This window comes from Pipra filicauda, unplaced genomic scaffold, assembly GCF_003945595.2.
Source record: "Pipra filicauda isolate LSUMZ 115617 unplaced genomic scaffold, ASM394559v2 scaffold76_size2844353_pilon, whole genome shotgun sequence".
NCBI classification, from domain to species: Eukaryota; Metazoa; Chordata; class Aves; order Passeriformes; family Pipridae; genus Pipra; species Pipra filicauda.
Window position 1 is genome coordinate 546,522 of NW_024104942.1, and position 21,378 is coordinate 567,899.

Sequence of the window (21,378 nt, forward strand, 5' to 3'; positions counted from 1 at the left end):
GAAAAGTTTCACAAAAAAGACCCTTTTACTTGCATTCCTGTCATCTCCTCTGCCAGGGCTGTGGCAGCAAAAAGGAAGGGCAAGGAAGTTGTAGTAGAAAAGGTTTCCCTTCTTGCAAAGAGATCTGGTTGAGGCACAAGAAAAGGCAGGATGGGACAAGTTCTTTCAGCGAAAGTTTTGCCAATTTCTCCCAAGGAGACTCATGGTTTTCTATCAGCCAACTCTCTGCAGGTGCACAAAGAATTAAGGTGGGTTCAAAAGAACTTAAGACAGCTGGGAGGAAAGCCTTGTTGACAGCTAACTTCCAGATGCTTGTTCAGGACATGCTCTGTCCCTACAGAGGGAGAATAGGGCGGAGAAACAATATTCTCAAAGGAAACAAATGGGTTCTTCTCCAGACAGAACATTCTAGGAAATAGTTTCCTTCAGGTTATCTACCAATAGTCAAATGAAAATCAAGCCAAGTTACCAACTGTTTCTTGTGTATCTTATAGTTTTGTTCCTAATACCTGGCTGGGTGTCACAGAGGAATCAGCGTTTGACACCATTGTTTACTTAATGCTATCCTTGTGTCTCATCTGTTTTGACATCTCTGCCCAAATCCCTGGACATTTTTTTATTTCCTGGATTATGCTGATGTTCCAAAGAAAAATCCCAAAGAACTCAAGAAAATATATTTCACAATGTTTCATAATAATGAAATAATAAATGAAGGATAAGACTTGTCACTGGATTCTGATGCATATTTTCCAAATTATATTTACTCCAACTGAAAAATTATTTCAAGTAAAACAAGACAAAGCAAACTGTTAAGAAGAAATACTTTGTTATTTAGTAATAGCATTTGTACTTCAAGTGACAAAGTACCCATTTGCACGTGATAATTCAGCTCAGCCAGAGAAGGATTTTTGTAATAGACATAAGAAGGGAGTTTCAGGTAGATAAATGCCAAAAATAATTCTGATACGTCTAATAAAAATTCCCCTAAGACAGCTGTACAGATTATCACACTCGACAATACTGTATGGGAAAGTGTAATTATCAAAATGCTGAAAGTCTGAACTCATTTTTTTTCCCTTAGTTTATGGAAATTCGCATCATCAGATAATGTTTTCGGCATGCTCCAATTTAACAATAACATTTGGGTTTATGATTCTCATGTACTGTAAAACACAGACATTTCAAAAAAGCATTATGTGCAGAGTTACTCAGAAAGTAAAGTTTATACTGTTACAGGGTTCACAATGCATTTGATGACTGTGACAATGACCCCGTGCCCCAAACATGTCTTAAATTGGCAGTTCCTCACCATAGGAATTAACAATATATTTGCACAGGCCATGTCCTGTCTCTCATGTGGGACTGAAATGAGGATCAAGAACATTTCTGTGCACTAATAAGCCTGTGCCCCACTGCAAAGCTGTTTTCCCTGCTGTCCTGCAGCACTGTAACATGATGATTATTAATCTTGACCATGCAGTGCTGAGAGGTCCCACTCACACTGAGTGTTGTATAACACAGTGGTAAACAGCTGAGGAAGCTGATGGAAGGCAGTCAGCATCCTAACAAACTAGCAAGGCCAAGGAATTTGCCCTGCTAGGCAGGCGTAGGAGGAACACAAATGAGAAGATGAGGACAGTCTCCACGGTCAATGGGATCTCTGTAGCCACCAAGTCAGAGAAGTTAAATCATTTTCATGTAACCCTTAACCAGCTGTGTACAAATCAAGACTGGATGGCACCCCCTCTGTTCTCGAAGGAGCCAGAATGAGACACTGCAGAACCACTGGCCAAGTCCCATATATAGTCTGGGTGACCAGGCACAGGTGATCTGCCAGTACTCCAGATTCAAAGGGGACCCTGGCAACTAAGGCCCAGTAATGACCTGTTTGACTTCTTTTGCAAAGCTATAATGACAGACACTTGGTCTAAGTTTGCTTTCCATGCACGCTCCAGGCACATCTCTTTGAAATTGTTCTCTTATCGTTCTCTTTCATGTTTTGGACTTACCATTGATGTTTACAGCTGGCAACACTATAGACATCTTTGGCCTTCTGGTCTTATTATGTGTGGTGGCTGGCAGTAACAGGTGGTCCTGGAAAACAGCGGAAAAGATGTGTTAAATCTGCTCTGAAAGTACAGAGCTGGGAAAATTCCTTTCCATTTTGTGTTACAGGCATTCCACATAGAACTATTTACAACAGCTTAGAAAATTCATATCGTTGTGGAAGTCTTCCAAAAGTCACAGCAATTGCTCATGCTGTGTAACCAAGAAGAAATCTCTATTGCATGCAGTGGAATATGAAAAAGCCTTGATCATGGGGAAAGAGATGGAAACTACTATTAAGCCCTCATTCAACTGAGTACTTATGTATATATGATTAAAGTAGTTTAACTTGACTTCAACAATATTTAAACATGTGGTTAAAGGACCTTGCTGAATTGGAGTTTTATCTGCAGTGCCATTTACTCTAAGTCATCTTGCTGTCTCTGTCAAGCTCTGCACCACATGCATCGTGCAGTAGGACTCATTGGTCAGAGTTGTGATGGGGTGTGAAATATGAGCTCTGCTGACAAAACCTCCCAGGGAAGTTTGATGGTAAAGCTGTGCTTTAGTATCATATCTCAACTGTGAGGTGCCTGGGTGCTGCCGTAAGACAGCAGCGCTCAAACTAACTACCTTGGGTCTGAGCCGTGGAAGCTGCATCTGCAGGAAGCACTCTGGATATGGACCTGACCTGCAAGGAAAAATGCAGCCTTTCTTCAGGTTGGTTTTTTTTGCTGTTGCTAAATTCAAATTGCTCAAGGGAAAATATGGTTCTTCCTTTATCAACAGAACTTAAAAGCTCCAGTCCAGGCATCTCCCATATTATAGTGCTTTGCTGATCTAGCTGGACCAAAGAAAGACTACTAAGGATGAGGGAAGCTTCCCATGTCTTTCAAAGTTTAGATTCCCTGACAGAACTTTGCTTCACTGCACTGTCTCAGCATGCAGTGGGCATTGTGAAGGAAGTATATTTGCTCTCTCTTAGTAATTAGGAACAAATGGCTGTTCATATAACTGTCAAATTGAGTTTAAATTTATAACTCAGGCTCTAAGTGAAACGAAAACCTGCCAATCACTAAGTACCTTTTCCAGGTCTCCAAGAATTAATGGAAAGCTTTATTTTCCCAGCCCCTGTGTTTGCCCTTCTCCCAATCCCAGCAATTCATTCCTAGTGTCCCTGAGAAAAATGAAAGCTGGCAGGTGTAACCATGCAAATATGTGGACACCAACTCATTAAGAGGTTTTTGTAACTGCCCTAAAACCAGAACAGAACATCTGCCTTTTGCTTTCCAAGAGCCAGACACATCATTAAAAAGCAGAAGCAAGTTTGATGGGCCCATCCCATTTCATGGGATGAAATTCCATGTTCCCACGTAAGAACAGGCATACACACATCTCATACTTTTGGCCAAGGTGATCTTTTCAGTAGACTGAATCAGACTTCCTTCAGGACACAGTTATTGATTTATTAATGTCAGGGTAACTGTACTTTTGCCATTTTAATATCTAAACACTACATTGTTATGTGTAAGATTCAGGGAACTGAGTTACACACAGTTAGGTGTTAAACATATCAAGATATTCTGCAGACACACAATTGAAGAAATACCACTCTCTTTTTTTCCCATCAAAAATTTCCCCCCCAAAAACCCAAATGGCTGACCATGAGAAGAAAACATTACTTAAATGAATGTCTGTAAAAAACATCTTGGTACCAAAATTATAAAACCACTCTGGTATAAATCTCAGATCACACATGTAATTCCCATTTCACTTTTGAACCACTAAGATTAAGACAACATTCAGTACGACAATGAACTTTACATAAAAACCGTTCTTGAAATCCAATGTTCCCAAGGGAACAGGCCAAAGATAAGATGTCTACAACTGCATTTTGTAACAATGCCCTTGTCATGACTTGATGACTATTTTTAGCATCGCTTAAAAATGCTTATACTGTTTTCTTTTTCTTTTTCAATGTTTCTGAGAGTCCACTCCATCATTACTTAGCAAAATAGAAGTACTGCACACCTGAGAATCATTACAAGTAAAAACTATTTTTCGTTAACCTATCTGAAGATTGGTGCATTAATTTATCCTGGCTTAGCTTTGCTTATAATGGCATTTTTACTTACTGTATGTAAAAATTGTATTAAGAACCACCACAAGGGCTTCAAAACTGTATTCAAACGTGCTTTGGAGTTGCTGCACAACCCCTCAGTGATTCAACACCAACTCTGGAGAAGACAGACATACAAAAAGCCAATTAGCTCTAAAACCAAACTGCTACCAGGAGTTACTGTGCAAGAAGCACAGACTGTCTGGAAGCTGCCCATCTACAAAGAGCCATTTTTTAAAATCTGGAATTAGGGAAATTTATCCATCTCCCTAATAACCTTCGTCTTTTATATGCAGGGGTGTCCTTCTGACAGTCAGTCCAAACTTGCAGTTTCATAACTACCCTCATTCTACACTGAAAGCAAAGTTTATGCTGCAGACTATCACAGATATTTTCACTACAGTTAGCCACCCACAATATTCTCAAGCTCCAAAAATCTTCGAAGAGTCCCAAACTTTTATTTGAAAGCAATACCTAATTATTTATATGCAACAGAAATGAGCATAGAGATTACTGATTAGGAAGAAAGCAGACATTTAGAAACATTGTTTGAACGTATTTCTAAAATGTGCTATCCTGTTCTCAAGTATGCTGAATTGCATTCCAGAGAGGGGCGTGATACTGTTACTTATCCCTAATTTTAAACACTAGACAAAAAACCCCTAAAATTAAAATGCTATTTGTGATATTAACACATGGTATAAACCCGAAAATTAATAAAAGCAAATTTTGCAAGTCAGCATCTGGCCCAGGAGCATGAGCGTCAACCAGAGGCAGAATAAATCACAACTATTACCCAACAACAGATGGCCTTGACTTGGGCCAAGAGTTGCACTTAGGCGACAATTTAAATAGATGATGGAGACTTCTGGCAGAATGACTGGAAAAATATCAGTCTGGAAAGACAATATTTCAAATGAGACCCCCGCTTCAGCATTCTCATTTTGCTTTTGATCATCTCTACAGTTCAGTGATACTGAAGTCAGATATCTGATGGACAAATAGATAAATACAGACACAGAAACTAAAAATCCAGCCACAAATACATTACCTTAATTTAATAAGTTGGAATACTGAAGGACATTTTTCCTGGGGATAAATTATGAAGACGTTACTTGCTAAACTTCTGATTAATAATCACATCTACTAAGTCCTTGTCACCACAAAACATCCAGGAATATTATTAGAATATAGTTAATCAGAGCTGTAAACACTTAGAAATTAGGCACCCCTGCAGAATGAATTTCCTGACTGAATCTTTACTCTGCTGGCTAATTCAATACCTGCTAATCAGCTTCTGGACTCACCAACATATGGAACTGCAATAAGGATTCTGAGGCTTCTTACATATAAGATCAGTGTTATCAGGGCTCTAACAGCGATTAAGCTTTGGAGCCTCATGTATCTCTAAGCCCCAGAGGCAAAAGGCAATGGAAATCCTGTTCTACTGTGCTAGAATATACAGCCTGCTCCTGTAGCTTCAGCCTGACCCTCATGACATGTGGTTTGGTACTTAAAGTCCCTCCTACCTAGATACACGAAAATATGCAGGCATTTTAACTTGCATTTGAAAAACAAAAAAATTGTTTCTAACTCATAGTTAAAGGACATAAAACATCACCACTGCGTACAATGAAGTTGCATTAAATAGAGAAAAAACATGTTGTTCATGGATCTTTTTGATTTCATTTTGTTTCTTAAACTATCATCATTTCATAAGATGGAGTCCTGGCTTTTAAATTAATAGAATTGGCAATATTGCTGGGTTTGGCTTTTGCAATGCATGTCCCCTCAGCTACAGGCATCCCCCTGGGAGCACTACTGCACCTCCCTGCAGGCAATCTGCTGAGCTCCTCCTCCATTTCAAAGAAACATGAAGGAATTAATCCTCACAGTATGACTATGATGGAGGAAAATATTACCAGAGCTATGGGGAATGTTTAGAGTGAATGTGCATGCATTTGAGGGATACCCAAGTGACACAGGACACAAAGGAACAGATTTCCAGCCCTGCAAGGCTCTGCACTCTCAGCATGAGCTGTCTTTCCTCCTATCCCAGAGGTTACTATCTGTCAAATCAATTCCCCTAGATTTTTCTTACCTTCTTAGTTGTTGTGCTTAGGTATGGATAAGTATTTTTCAAAAGCCTTTTCTAAGGTCTTGAGCAAAAGCATTGAAAGACCAGAAAATAATTAACGTAACTTGATTTAGATGTCCTTTGTTACAGTGCATTTATCACATCTGCCAGTGCGAACACTGTTTGCCCTATGGCAGGGCAAACCAAGCCTGACCTTCCCAGTGGTTTGGAGCATGTACCCTGCAAAGTACAGATGTGATCCATGTGGAAGCCAAGACTCCACTCCTGTAAGACAGCCCTTACCTCACTTCCCACAGAGACTTGGTAAAGAGGTCCAAATGAGCCCTGCTCTTTGTTAAGAGATCCCTCTCTGACCAACTAAGGACAACCTTTGTGAAAACAAGTGACATTTGTTCCTTTAGAGGAATAAAAGCTCCAAGGAGACTGGAGTAAAATACCAAAGGAAAACTTTAATGTGGTGTTCTTGCAATTGCCTTGACGAGGAGATTTGATCTTTACCATTGCCTTGGAGACCAGCTACGTGCTAGAATATTGCAACCAACAAAGGCATTGCCAGAGCAATGGGGGCAGATAGCCAGGCGCCTCTGCATGCCAAAGGGCACCCTGTCCAGCAGCTTCACAGGACTTCTTACAGTAAACAAACACTGTAGTTGGGCATTTTTCATCTCTGTTTATGACTAAGAGGTCTCCCAGGGAATCATGCTTCAATCTCTTCCAGCCTGAATCTTCATGCTGTGATTCTGGGACCACATTACAACCACTGCCAATACAGGCTGAGGAGCTTCCCACATCCCACCGAAGCGCTGGCAGCTTCCCAAAGCTCTTGGGGGTACCATTTTTCTTTAACAGCAGTACTTCTAGTAGTGTTCAACACCTCCTGACAGCCTAACAGCTTATCTATTAACAACCTGACCACATCTAGTGATCTCAAGATGAAGCAGATAGAAATCAAGTGCTTTTTTTGATCATAAAAAAAAATTGTGCATCAAATCCATGTACTGTCTTTCCAACTTATTTTTTCTGAACATCTTCAGGGCTTTCAAGTCAATGAGATGACACCGGACCTTTTACAGAGGCATGTTTTCGGCCATAACAAAGAATGTGAAACAAAAATGTGCTTTCCCAGGCCCAAAAAGTTGCATGCCACTTCACAGACTGATTCAAGAACACAGATCCTCTGAGGAACTGGACTTTTTAAACCCCTGGGCTGACAGATCTTTCATAAACCACAGGTCTTACACTTTTTAAAAATTTCAAAATAATTGTTGCCAGAGATGTGATGTGTCTGTCCTGACCTCCTACACAGGCCATCGACTCTGCCCTGAGCAGCACTGCAGCCTTTGGCACACAGCTCCTAACTGGGAAGTGGTACCTCTGAAGGTGGAACTTCATTCTCAGGACAGCCAGAGCTGGACTTCAGTAGCTTTCCAGACACAAAAGGAGGTTGTTCTCCAGGAAAGAGAAATTGCAATGCATACAGCACAGATCAGGGTGTAAACGGGAATCTGGCCTTGGAGTATCTGTTTCTGGTTTCCTCTGTCAGTTCGAAGAGGATGTGTATGAAAGTTTACAAATTTGTAGAGGAAATAGCTGTATAATTTCACTATTGATTTGTTTGGGTGATGGCAACCATATGGTGTCCTGAGGTTACACCACACTGGATACAACACTGGTCCATCTGAAAATGCTGGAAGTTGCTGCAACATTGCCTTCACTATCAGTGGATATTAAATGGGGCAGAAACTGCAGAGGGGAGGGGAGGGTGCCTCTGAAACCATTTCAGTCCGACCCTTATATCTGAAAAGCATGGGGATGGTTTTAACAGCAGAAAAAAGAGAGGAAACCAGTTAACACCTCTACACAAACTGTGACTCATAGCCACCACACTTCTCATTATAACATGAACTTTGCCTTGTTTTTAAAGTTGACATGTGGGTTTTTTTGTTTGGTTGGTTTTTTTAAGGTAGACCTTATAAATCCAAGCAGATTTACTCACCTCATCATGGATCCTTACAGGGAATCCATGACAGGCAAAGATGAGTATGGGAGCAGGTCAGAGATGGGATAACGACAGCAAGGAATCCGCAGAAAACCCACAATAAAATTTCACAAGGTCTCAGCCTCTCTGCACCAGCTCTTGACAGCCCACCCTGGGAGGCTCCAGTAGCTTTACTACTCTTGGTTTCACAATAACCATTTAACTTAATTTGAAAGTGTACCAGTTCTACATATATTAAACTTGAGGTTAGCTAGCATACATTAACACAGTTTGATTTTGCAGCATACTTAAAGAAGAGAGTCTGTACTTGAGAATTCAACTCCCAACTCCTAATCATAGAATTTAATTACTTTTATATGTTTTAAGCCTGTTTTGAGGGATGGGGCAGGAGGGGAAGATTGTCCCATAACAAGAAACCTCCAAAAAGTGGTGGGAATAGTGCTTTTACTTTTGCCAAAAGTGTTCCTTTTCACCCTGATGCTGTTCCAATCCCAGTGTTTCTGTGCACAGGTGGTTTTTACAGCCTATACTTTGCACACAGCAATGAAGTGATGAGATATGCTTTTTTTTAAGTGTTTTACCAGAAATACCTCAATCCCACATTCAATACAATGTCCTGTAGTGTAAGACTACACCTTTCTGCCATTCTCAGACAAATTTTTATAAATAACACCTAACTGCACTCTGGAACACTTTCTGCTCATTGTCCCTGCCGAAGAGGGAGTTGCTATCCAGTTTAGTTCCCATGTGAGAGACCTTTTAATGAAGAAGTCTTTAGTGCCTTTTATTGTAAACTGTGCTACTGCCAGATGTGATATGGTCCGGGCTCCAAAACTAAACTAACTGGAAAGCACCTCGCTGTGAGTCAGAGAGCCTTGTGAAAATCCCAGAGACCTCAGAGGAATGGAAAATTCACTCTGTCACAAACTTCCTTTGGAGGAGTTTCCTCCACTCTCTGCTGCAATAGCAGCACTGATGCTGAGCAGGGCTCAGTTTTGGATTGTTTTCTCAGTGTAAAGGAGAACCAGCAGCAAAGGACCTCTCCTGGATTAAGAACTAAAAAGGTTATGGAGACTACTAAGGATACAAAGACCTGCTGGGAACTGTGTCTCTGCAGTTCACAAATGGAGACAGCAAACGTCAGTAAAGCAAGAACTACTTTTTGTTCCTTTTCCTTTGGGATTGAATTTTTGTTACATTTCCTTAGAGGCTAGAAGGAACCTAAAAAGCAGAGGTGAGATTAAAGTGACTAGTTTAGATTTTTAAATGGAGTGCAAGTGTCTCAGGCTTAGACATTTATTCAGATCATCTCTCTGGTAGCTCTTAAGTTCCAAAAGATACCGAATATAACAACAGCCACCATACGATTGTACTTTAGAACAAAAAAATCTCTCCAGGCTAAAAGCAGAGGTCCCTGCTTCACAGTGACTAGAGGCAAATTAAGCTTTATTGCTGCTGTAGTTGCTGCTGATTTCCTCTTCCTGCCTGTCCTGGGCTGGGCACTCCTGCTTCTTCCTGGGAGCTGATGCTGTCCTCCTCTGACTCCAAGGAAAGCCAATTTATCTTGCTAAGATGGAAACTAGCACCGTGTAAAGATATGACACTTCCCCCCCCTTGTCTTCAGCCACTCTTCAGTTACAGTTCTACAGATTTTCTAACAAAGATGTGACTTCTGTATATTTAGCAGGTATTAATAGAGTTCTCTTCCACGAACTTTCCCAGTCCTCCCCTGAATACATGTAAATTTAGAGCATCTATAATGCATTCTGGCAAGAAGTTCCACAAGCCTACTTCTATTGTATGAATTCCTTTCCTTGGTTTGAACCCACATCCTCCAAGATTAATTTGCCACCCTTTGTTTCATTTGGTATGTTACTCAGTTCCCTCAAGGCAGAAGATGAAGGTTATAATGCAGAAAGTAAGAATAAAAATGCAAGAGTACCTCATGACACCATGAAAGTTTGAAAAGACCAAAACAGCTTTCTAATACACAACAGATTATAATGCAAAGTGTTATATAGGTGCACAAAAGGCAGCTGTAAAGCAGATGCCACATAAAGGTGGAAAATGTTGTTATACTCCTCAGTTTTTCTGAGGTTTAAAATTTACAATTTTCACGGTTTACAATCCCTTTATTCAAAATACAAGTTATGTCTCAAGGTAACACTGAAATATGCTGCTGACTAGTATCTATTAACCAAACAGTACACTCTACCCAGTGGCCTCTGAGAAGGCACCCTGTCTCCCTTCAGGAACATGAGCACACTTCCAGAAGACTGGCCCAACAACCACATCTCCAGCTAAAACATCCTGTTAACAAAGTGACACCAGAGCTGCAAAATTACCAGGTCTTCTCAAGCTCCCCATTCCTCTGCAAATCCCTCATTCTGGAATTACCCAAGATGAACCTCTCTCATTTCTATCCAAGCTTTTTGAATACCACTCTTGACTTGCAACACATCCTAAATAAGAGGCACGAAACACCATCATCCTTCCCCAGTGGATAAGGAATGCTCCAGGAAATTACAGTTACAGAAGCTTGCATGTGAAAACGTTACTGAGGCATGGCAAAGACAATTTAAATGCAAGGGAGGATGAGGTGAAAGCACCTGATTAGGACTTTATTTCTATCATAAACTTCCTTGTAGTTTTGTCTTTTTTGATTTGTATAGGAAAGAAAAAGAAAGGTCATGTGAACAAGGAGGGCACAAGACAGAGACTGGACAGAAATGCAGCCAATTAAGCTTGTCTGCAGAACTGCTTTGCCGGCCTGACAGTAAAGAACAATGCATGCATTTGCTATGATGTAATTTTGGTTTGGCAGCAGATTAAAAAAAAATTCCTAAATGCGAAGTAAGAGGATGTGAGGAACAGAATTCTCTGTTTAAGTAAACTGTTTTGGTTAAAATCATATAGGAAGGTTTTTAAGGACTTGAAAATGCTTTGAAAATTTGTGTGTGTGCGTGTGTTACTTGTGGAAATTAGCTGAGTTTCAAAACAAACTGGAAAAGGTATGTCTATGTGAATAGCTAACTCAGTTTGGAGCCTCTCTGAAGGAAAAAAAAAATCCCAGCTTGTACTGGTGAAAAAGTTCCTCCTATTACATTTGATAAGGATCAGATTTTCTTCTAAAGGGTCTCTCAACAAAACCAGTATCATAAAATTAAAAAAAGTTTGCTCCAAATTATTTGAAAATTATGTTTCTCTGCCATTTTCTGTCCTTCCCAGGGGCAATATAAGCACAGAAATGCATGTTCATCTGTAACTGCAAGCTGAGTCTGTCAATTATCTTTGCAGATTTTACAAAGTTGTAAGACCCAAAAGGAATTAATTGTTTTATTACTACTACCCATAAAAAGAAATTCCCCTCCTTCTCTAATTCACTGCAGCAGAGCTCTGGCTTTGCATAGCATCTGCAGGCTATTAGTTTTGCAACTGCAATCTGTAATTGCAAAAACATGTAATTTAGGTAGGGTATGTGAATACGGTCCAGTAAAACCAAAAAGGATATAATCCAGATTCTTCGCTTCTCTCACAAAACATTAACCCAAAGTTTCTATATTTGCCTGCAAGACCTCAGGTCTTCTACAGAAGACAAATCCTGGATTCCCAGAATTATTGTCCAGCTGGAGACTCGGCCCCAAAAGAGCACATACAACACAAACCAAATTGGGGAATGTTATTACAAGCGAACATCTTTTTTTTTCTGCTGTTCTGCCTTTTACAGCCCTGTCAGACCAGCACAGAACCAACCAGGGCACAAAAATGATGAAGTTTCATGGGCACGCTCCTTACAGTGGAACATGTTCTCTCTAGATCAGATTCCCCATAAAAGAGAAGCTGGATGGGTAAAAATAAATTTATGCCAGGCTTTCTCCAAATGCTGGATCAACATAACACTGCGGTTCAAAACCCATTTGCTAATACAGCTGTCCTCTGCTTTCTCTTCCAACTGAGTTCAAAGGACAGTGAAGCACTGGAACACTTTGATCTCACTTTGTGGTGAGATCTCCATACTTAGAGGTCTTCAGAGCCACAATGACAACGCCACAGCCAACCTCACGCAGTGTCAGCAACAGCCTTCCTTCACACAGGAGGATGGACCTGAGGGCTCTTCTAACCAGCATTTCCAAGATCCATAAGGACCTGGTCTCAAATCTGGAACTCTGTCAAGATTATATTTCTAGCTTACCTCTGCCTGGTCTCACTATCTTAACCTCTCACGAAAAGACGGTTTGAGAGAGATGTTGATAGCAATCAGGGCTACATACACACAAGAAACATTTAGGAACAGCTACACAAGTCCCTGAAAGGTCATACAGTCTGTGACTGAACGCACTCCTGGCAGAACAATTTCATTTCAAAGCTGAAGAAAGCATCCTTTCTTGCAGAGCAAAAATGCCCACACATGCAGGTAGCTGGGAACACAAGAGAACTTTAAAATCCTAACCAGAAACAACTGTTAAGTAGAGTCAAGACTTCAAACTCATTTAAATCAATTTGATCCCAGTGTGTTCAATCCTGCAACACATCTGGCACAAGATCCAGCCATGGTATGAAATTACTGTCTTCTTGCCTTCTGCAGCAACAGAAATAATTTGTTTAAATCTCTCATTCAATCCCCCCTATGTAAGACAGCTGCAAGCCAAGAAGTAGATCACCTGCAGTTGTCGCTGCATTGGACTCATCATCTTGGACAGCTCAGCCAAAGAGCCAAACAGTCAGAATCTGGACACATGATGCAGGATTTAGTCTGAAGGGCAACTTTCATTAAGTGGATCCAAAACATGTTCCCATGCAAAGAACAATTATATTTATTACTGGTGCACAGGTGCACGTACATTTAAAGTTATGGATAAAAATACTACCAGACTGCAAAACTCCATTTTACAGAAGTTGATAATTATTTGAAAATCATCATCCATCATACTGCACAATGAGACCAAACTGTTCATTAGCCCAAATACTTAATGTGAGCAGATGCATTCTTTACTTGAATGCCTAGCATGGGATTTATCTTAAAACATATTTTAGTGTCTGCAAAAAACATACATGTCCTTTGCAGCCAGGACATCAGGTACTGGATTTAGATCTGTTTTGAGAGAATAAAAGGACAACTGCATCTTACATCTCACAGCCACTGTGACTTTCTCCTTTTCCTGATTCATCCACTGATCTGTGACTGTTGCCAACTTGCTGGCATTATATTCACCGGGGAGGGTAAACAAATAAACTGAAAGCAAGACTAACAAAAGGAGAGAATAAAGTAATAGTCTGAGTTAAATTCCAGGCCAAAATTAGTGAGAGCCAAACTCAGGGTGCTCCTCTCTATTCTCCCAGCTTGCTGCTGTTTGTTCTTGCCTGCCTGTCCTGGTTTCAGCTGGGATAGAGTTAATTTTCTTCTTAGTAGCTGGTACAGTGCTCTGTTTCCAATCTATATAAGAATAATGTGGACAACACACTGATGTTTTGGCTGTTGCTAAGTAGTGCTTACCCTAAATCAAGGCCTTTTCAGTTTCCCATGCTCTGCCAGCGGGCAGGTGCACAAGAACTGGGAGCCTGCATGGCTGACCTGAACCAGCCAAAGGGATATTCCATACCACAGGATGTCATGTTCAGTACATAAACTGTGTAGAGTTGGCCAAGAACCACTGATCGCTGCTCAGGGACAGGCTGGGCATTGGTCAGCAGGTGGTGAGCAATTATACTCTACATCACGTGTTTTCCCCCCCTCTCTCTCCCCTTTTCATTACAATTATTACTATTTTTATCATCATATTTATTTTATTTCAATTATTAAACTGTTCTTATCTCAACCATCAAGGTTTACTTATCTTTCCTACTTCTCCTCCCCACCCGTGGGGAGACAGGGGGTGAGCAAGGGCCTGTGTGGTACTTAGTTACTGGATAGGGTTAAACCATGGCACTGCCCAAGAGCAGACAGTGGCAGCTTGATTTTCATCTGCACCCAGAGAGATGCTGCTTCTGAGAGCACAGCAGATGTACAGGAAATTAGCAACAAATTTTTCCTAATTGTGGAAGTTGAATCAGTTACACAGACATACATCAGAGGAGTGGAAAGTCTGTGTTAGAAATGTTTGTTATTCCTCAACTTCTTGGGAAAAGCAACTGACCCTGAGTTAAGTTCCTGGAGATCTCCTCCTGCCCCCCATCCTTTAGCCTGATATGTTCAAGAGAGCTGAATATATCTCTTAACCTCTATGAGGTGAACTCCTCTTCACTGAGATGGAGGTAATCACCTCTCAAGCAGTGCCAATAAATGACGTTTTAGGTCACAGGAAGAAAGGTGTTATATAAATACAAGCAGTACTTTCAGCAAACTGCTTTGACCTGGTTTTAAAAATTTAGGTCTCATTTGCATCGTCAGTACCCGTTGGGTAAAGTGGCAATAAAATCACCTTCCTATGGAACCTAAAGAAATGAGTGCTCTTCCTTCTCTACTGATCTGCCATTTTCCCCTCCTCTGATTTCATTACAGAAAATGGTTTCCCCTTCCTTCCACACTATGTCAATGTTGAATAAAAGCCTACCTTCATATAAATACAATTTCCACAATGCAAACGGCACCGTCAAACACAAAGAATAAAGCAACGTGAGAGATAAGGAAAGAAACACAACCAGATAACATGGAAATAAATACTCTTCTCAGTCAGCAGTGGGGTTGCATCTTTGCCTGAGTGCCCCAGATTTACCTAGAGCTCTGCAATGACTTCAGCTCAGACCTGGGTGGGTCTCTGTACACCTTGGCAGCAGGGACAGGCAAAGTTCCTGGGCTGCCGAAGGCTGGACAGTGGTCTGGCACGCTCAGGTCGTGGCTGGGGCTCCAAATCCAAGCTGCCTTCTGTTTTTCCCAAAATGTCCGTTCACAGACGACAAGATTTTAATATTAAGATGCAGTGGGCCGAATCCAAATTTGACAGCAGTGTTTTAATCTGTGCAATGTGTATTCCATTATAGATAATTGTTGGAAAGATGTTTCTCATTCTGCAGAACCCAGGACATCTGTATGGCTAAGGATTCATCAACTATTAATAGTTTCTTCTAATTAAAGAGATATTCAGTATAATAATGTTAAAGAAGTTATTGCCTCTGTTACTAATAATCTCAGTTAAGAGAGTATGAACATGAAGTTTCCTTTCATTTTTTTGCCTGCTGCTTTGCAGAACTCGTATTTACCCCATCCTGATGAACTTCCTTCTCCATATTTGTAGCTAAGTTTCACTTCTAAATCTTAATTCTGCGTCCAGTTTTTTTGCCAAACGTCTGCTCTGTTTGAATTTCTAGTGCTGCTGAGGAACACATAAATCCATTTTAGAAACAGACTTCATTTTATGAGGGAAAAAGGACTATAAACATTTGACATTTTCCCCTAAAAAAACCCCTTAAGCCAAAACAAGAAAACAATCTGATGGAAAATGGTCTTAGAAGCATACATGAGGAATATGATTAACTCACATTTGGTAGCAAAAAGGATCTGGGATGCCTGATGTTGAGGATTCTTTCTTAATCACCCCCTACCTACATTAAGTGCACTTCAGAATGGCTGGGCATAGCCTACAGGTGGCCACCTGAAACAGGAGGGTTCCTTCTCCTTCCCTCAGCCCTGGCACCTTCTTTGCCAGCCTCTGGCAATTGTCCTGAGAGTCCTCTGAACTCTTTGGGCTGTTTTCCCACCAACACAATAAAATGGCTCAAGGACAGATCTGACAAGAGTACGCACAACCAAGGACCCAACTTGGACCACAGGAACCCTCCCTTCTGGTGGTGGTAAACCATTTAAATGACTCACTGGTCTTCATCTGTAAAAAATGCTGGAATCTGCTCACGTATCTAGGGAAGAGAAAAAAAATCATCCAATTTTGAACACTGTGAGAGTACTACAGTGCTGTGGGAACTCACATAAGCCCCCAAAACTTACAGCACTGTGATGGAGGCAAAGCAATATGCACTTATTGTGATCAAAACTGCAGTTTCCTTAGAAAAAGCCTTCTCTTGAGACAATAGATTACTTGGATCCTGGTCTGAAGACTGACTGATAAATGATAAAGGGATATAAACTGGTGCAAGAACACTCCTTGTCCATCTCATGAGCGTGCATGTGAGTGTCTGTCTGCAACGGCAATTGAATTAGCAAGATCACAGGCACCAGATTAGATTAGAGAGAGTGAAAGGTCAGCTTTGGGAAGATAAAAATGTAGAGAGATGCTTCCTTGCACGCTACTCAAAAGACACATCAGGCTATAGCTCTCAGGCTGGGCCTGTCTCTCATCCTGGAGAGCAATATGTTTTCTTCTATCAGTACTTGCCAGTGCTCAACCACATTTAAACATAACAGCTCCAGCAAATAGAAGCCTTTCATCTCCCCACTTAGGGTGAGATTAATTTTTTCCAGCTTTAGCTGTCTGACAGAGTTGTCTAGGCTCCCTTTAAAAGCTACGGAAGGAGAGGCACCGCCGGAAGGAAATTCAGTCCATGCAATGGTAGGTGTTTGGGATAGGTGGGAAAAATTGAGAAGAACTTTTCTGCCCCCATTAAGCGGAGAAGGAGCCTCACATGTGGTGCTTGAGAATTTGTGGTGCCTGGTATTCCATAAAGCAGCAACAGTAACCTGTGAAATGATTTAAGAACAAAACCCAGATGCAAAGAAGTTAAGGAAGAAAACCGTAAGTATTAGAGGAACACCACAAATTAAGCAAACCTAAGCCAAATTTGGGGAGTGTGACCAGGCCACTGAGGAAATTCTGTCACCTCCTTCCAGCATTGGTGAGACATAACTAAAGTAGGATGCAAAGTTTTGGGTTCCCTTCTCTTCTCCTGGGCAAAGATGGATGTGGGGAAACTGGAAAGAGGCCAGCAGAGGCTACCAAGATGGTCAGGGGCACGTGGTCTGTGAAGAGAGCTGAAGGGAGCTGGGCTGGTTGAGTCTGCTGAAGAGGAGACAAGGGGGCCAATCTAGGAGCAATCTACAACCACCAGAAGGGAGTTAGAGAGACAATGAAGCCAAACTCTGCAGTGCTGGATGATGTGCCAAGGTGCCCCAGCAACGTGCGGTGGACTGGGACATTTGGATTCTTCCCCTGCCTGGCAGGGCAGCCTTGCTGTGGGTCACCACAGAGGTACAGGGTCTCCCAATCCTTGGAATGTCCCAAGACTCAGCTAGACCAAGCCACAGCTGATCTGATCTAGTGCTGACAATGGTCCTGCTTTGGACTAGAGCCCTGCAGAGGTCCCTCTAACAAACACTCCTGTGATTCTGTGAGGATTCAGAATCTTGCAATTGTTAGCAAGTAAAAACCAAAATGGCAATACTGCAGAAGACTGTTAGTGGATTTTTACAAAATCCTTTTCATTAAAGATTATTTAGAAACTCTGGTGTACAGGGAGATGGTGCTGGTGAAACCAACCAGTGACGAATGGGTGCAGTTCTCTGCCTTTATCTGTGCACTTCTCCCTTGACATGTGCCACTAACATCTAGAACTACAATAAATGCCTTTGCCTCCAAGTATTCTAATTATGTGTATTTTGCTTATGAAACAAGAAGTCTCAAGCTGATTTCAACATTTTCTGCAAACATCCTGCAATCATATCAGAGAACCGCAGAAGCTCCGTTTTCATAAATATGAGTTTTAAAAATGAAATGCCTTGTTGACAACATTTCACCAAGCCACTGGAGCTTCCAGCTTTATTATTTCAAAATACAGAGGACTTTCAGGTCAAAGAAAGGCTCTGCTGGAATTCTAATCCTAGAATAAAGATGTGAAGAACGATGCATGGAAGTTTTTAGATGAGTAAGTACATCAGGGTACTCTTAGACACTGAGGATAAAAATAATATGGCAAAAGAACTGATTTTACTCTGTGGATAGCATCAGTTGCATGGGAACTTTTTTAATCACCCAAACTATGCTCCCATATGAGCCCTCCCATCTTTTCTCACTACTGTACTGGTTTTAATTCTATAAAAAAAAATAAATTGAACATTCTGGACTCACCACAATTTCTGCAAAATATCAGATGCCCTGAAGGCTCCAATCCTAATCCTCTCCTCCAATACAGCTGGAGGGCCAATCAGCTTGCCATTAGCCAGTTTAATATGTGTAGTCACTATTTATTACCTGAATTCATCAATGAAAATATCTCATCAGGTCTTCAATGTGCAGGTTTACAGAAGAGCAAGAGCCTGAGGCTACTTCATCCTGGTGGATGTGCTTCCTTTCATTTTCATTCCCTCTTGCCCTCTGAACCTCTCCTTGCTCTGCAGAGCTACCCCTGACCTGCACAAAGGCAACATGAACTCCAGGCAGTCCCTGAGCTCCAAATCATTTCCCCCTCTCCCTCTGATCCCACAGAAATCTGTTTGTAAGCACACACAGCCCTGTAACAACTGCACATGCCTTTACTGGGAGGAAAATGCAGACAAGGAGCACAGCAACATATCATTTGATGGGCCAGATTCAACACTGTAACTTTATACAGGCCAAAGCAGCTGCATCAAGGCTTTGTCAGGACATTTTCAAACAGAAAAAGCACCGCAAGCAGATAGAAGTGACCTGTAACAGAATCAGACAGAAGGTACTACTGCCAAGGTACAGGGTTCTGGGTTTATTTTCCTTCTTTTAATCCACACCAGTCTTGTTCTTAGATGTCTATTTTCCTATGAGAATTAAGGTACTGGAAGCAACTTCTACAAGCAAACAGGTAAATTTTTAAATCAGCCACCGAGATTTGGAGAGACTGTATAAGTCATAAGGACTGCCAGTTTTGATCCATGTAAAGACATTCTACTCTGCAGGACGGTGATGGTTATAACTGCCAGGAGAGCAGAGGAGGGAAGGGAGTGCTGTAGGGAATTAAATGCTAACTATTTAGGAACTTAAAGGACATCAGGTTGTTCTCTCTGGCAAGGTTTGCAGCTGTACTCTCCTGATTGCAGACACACGTGTGCAAGATAATGAGACTGAAGTACATACACACTTATACACGCATTTGTTACATCCTTTTGACAAGTCACATGCTGTGGGTAATATCCCCTTCCTGGGCTGCCATACCAAACCCACACTGGCCAACTCTACACTGAAATGGAAATACCCTGTCACGACATTGCAGTTTACTCAGCTGGTTTCACACCCTTTTTTTCTTAGCATTTGTAGTACCACACCTGTGTTTAGCACGAAACTAAAGAGTTTCTTTCTGCTTGTGTAAATGTAGCTCTTTACACTTTCTTATTCTCCTAGAGCTGCAGTTAACTGCTTTTGTTAAAATTTTACACCCAGAAAACCGCTGCATCTGCCCCTTTTCTCCAAATGACAGCATGTTTATGTCCTGTTTCATTTTTGTACATGTTTCTTGATGCTGGCACTTCGGAAACTGAGAAGATAGGAAACTTCATGCCTAGATTGTATGCAGCACCTCTGCTGCCTGCTGGAGAGTTACAGCTTACAGCTGGTTAGCAAATACCAAACAGATGGGTTAGCAAAAGAAAAGAGAAACCCACAGTGTTATTTCCCTGATGTTAAGGAGATGTCCTTCCAGAGATGCTGGTCCCAGACTACCCGAGACAGCAACATGGTTCCTTTTCAGTCTCATTTTCCAGTAATCACCTGCCCAGTGATTACCTACTGAGTTCCTGATCCTGATGAAAAACTCCAGGTCCGAGTGCTCAGGACTGTTCTGAAAAAGGAGAAGAGCTCCATGCTGGTTTCCTAGAAAGGAGATTAAAAAAGGGCCTCCCAGATGTTAACAAGTGACTCAACCCAGGAATCTCCACACTGAGGAACAGCTTGGGAATGTCCACTTCTAGAGTCTCAGAGGAGAGCATTGCTTAAGACACAGGAGCCTGGCAGGACTTAGATCAAGAGCAGAAGGTCTGTGTACCTTCCTCGCACACAGCAAGCTCTCTGAGCACCACTTTCCTCATATTGGATATAACACCTCTTTGAGGTAGCTGACACGTCAGACAGTCAAGAAAACCAAGGAACAGTAATAGTCACTGCTGCAATGCAATGCTTCGTGGCACTTTGCCAACTCAACTCCGAGGGCAGTGGCCCGTGGGATTTAACAGACAGGCCATTTCTACCCTGCACCCTCATGGTGCACACGCTGTTTGAGAGCTGTGCATGTGCCCCTCCTGCACAGCTTTGCCTTGTCTTGACAGAAGTATTTTCAAATGCCAGAATTATTCACATGCACACTTCAGCATTTGCAATCAAAACACAAAGAGGATTTCCTGAACAGTGGTTTCCAGAGTGAAAGATCCCTCTGCTTAGCTCATGATATTCCAGATTCTTAATCACTAACCCAAAGCTGGACAGTTTCTATCAACTATGCTGGCAAAACTGGAGTTTATCCAAGTACATGGTGAGGAACAAGCCATAACAGGCATGAAGCAAAATGAGCTCATTCTCAGACCCATATCTCTCCTTCAACTATCAAAAACAGAGGTTCACCCTACTGGGAGCTGGTATGGAAGTATATTTTAAAATAATTAAATGGTGAGAAGCTGCTATGGATACAGGTAGAACACATCTATATAGGATACTCTAAAAGAGCATTTAGCCATACAGTTCTGCAACAGACCCATCCCAATACAGTGATAAAACACAGGGAAGAAATAAAAACTGTATTCTGAGAAAAAGGCCTTTCTGCTTTCTAGTATTTATAGAGAGGAGATTTACATGCCCAAGTGTCTCCTAAAGTTTCTCAGCCCTTTATGGGAAGCCAGTGAATTTCTGCAGCTGCTACTCTGCCTTTCCATTAGCCAGCCCAGTAGATAGGCCACAAGCAACCAGGAGTCCCAGAAAACAAGTTTTATGTTCCACTTTCACGCAGTTTTAAAGCCAGTAACAAGATTCAAAGCCAGCTAAAAGATAAAAATGTACCGTTAATTTTATCACACTTCTTGTCTTAGGAGTGTAAGTGATTTAAAAATAAAACCTGGAAGCACAAGTCTTCTGTTTGGTCCAGTGGGAGGAGATGATAATCTGCACACACTCATAATATAACACCTGGGCTCTTACTCCATAAAAAAAGCTTTGTGTGCTGTCCAGCTAAAAATCTGGCAAAAGGATTAATTCAAACTGGAAGCAAATAACTTAA

General features: G+C 41.4%; 1 protein-coding gene across 2 annotated transcripts in view; it reads right to left on the bottom strand.

Moving 5' to 3' along the window:
• The window catches only part of ATF6 (activating transcription factor 6), a 77,912-nt gene that overhangs the window by 16,133 nt on the left and 40,401 nt on the right, over nt 1–21,378 (bottom strand). For both annotated transcript variants that reach the window (XM_027713313.2, XM_027713312.2), the window contains exon 15: nt 2,010–2,094. In XM_027713313.2, coding sequence (XP_027569114.1) covers nt 2,010–2,094 — 85 coding nt within the window. The remainder of the gene's footprint in view (nt 1–2,009; nt 2,095–21,378) is intronic.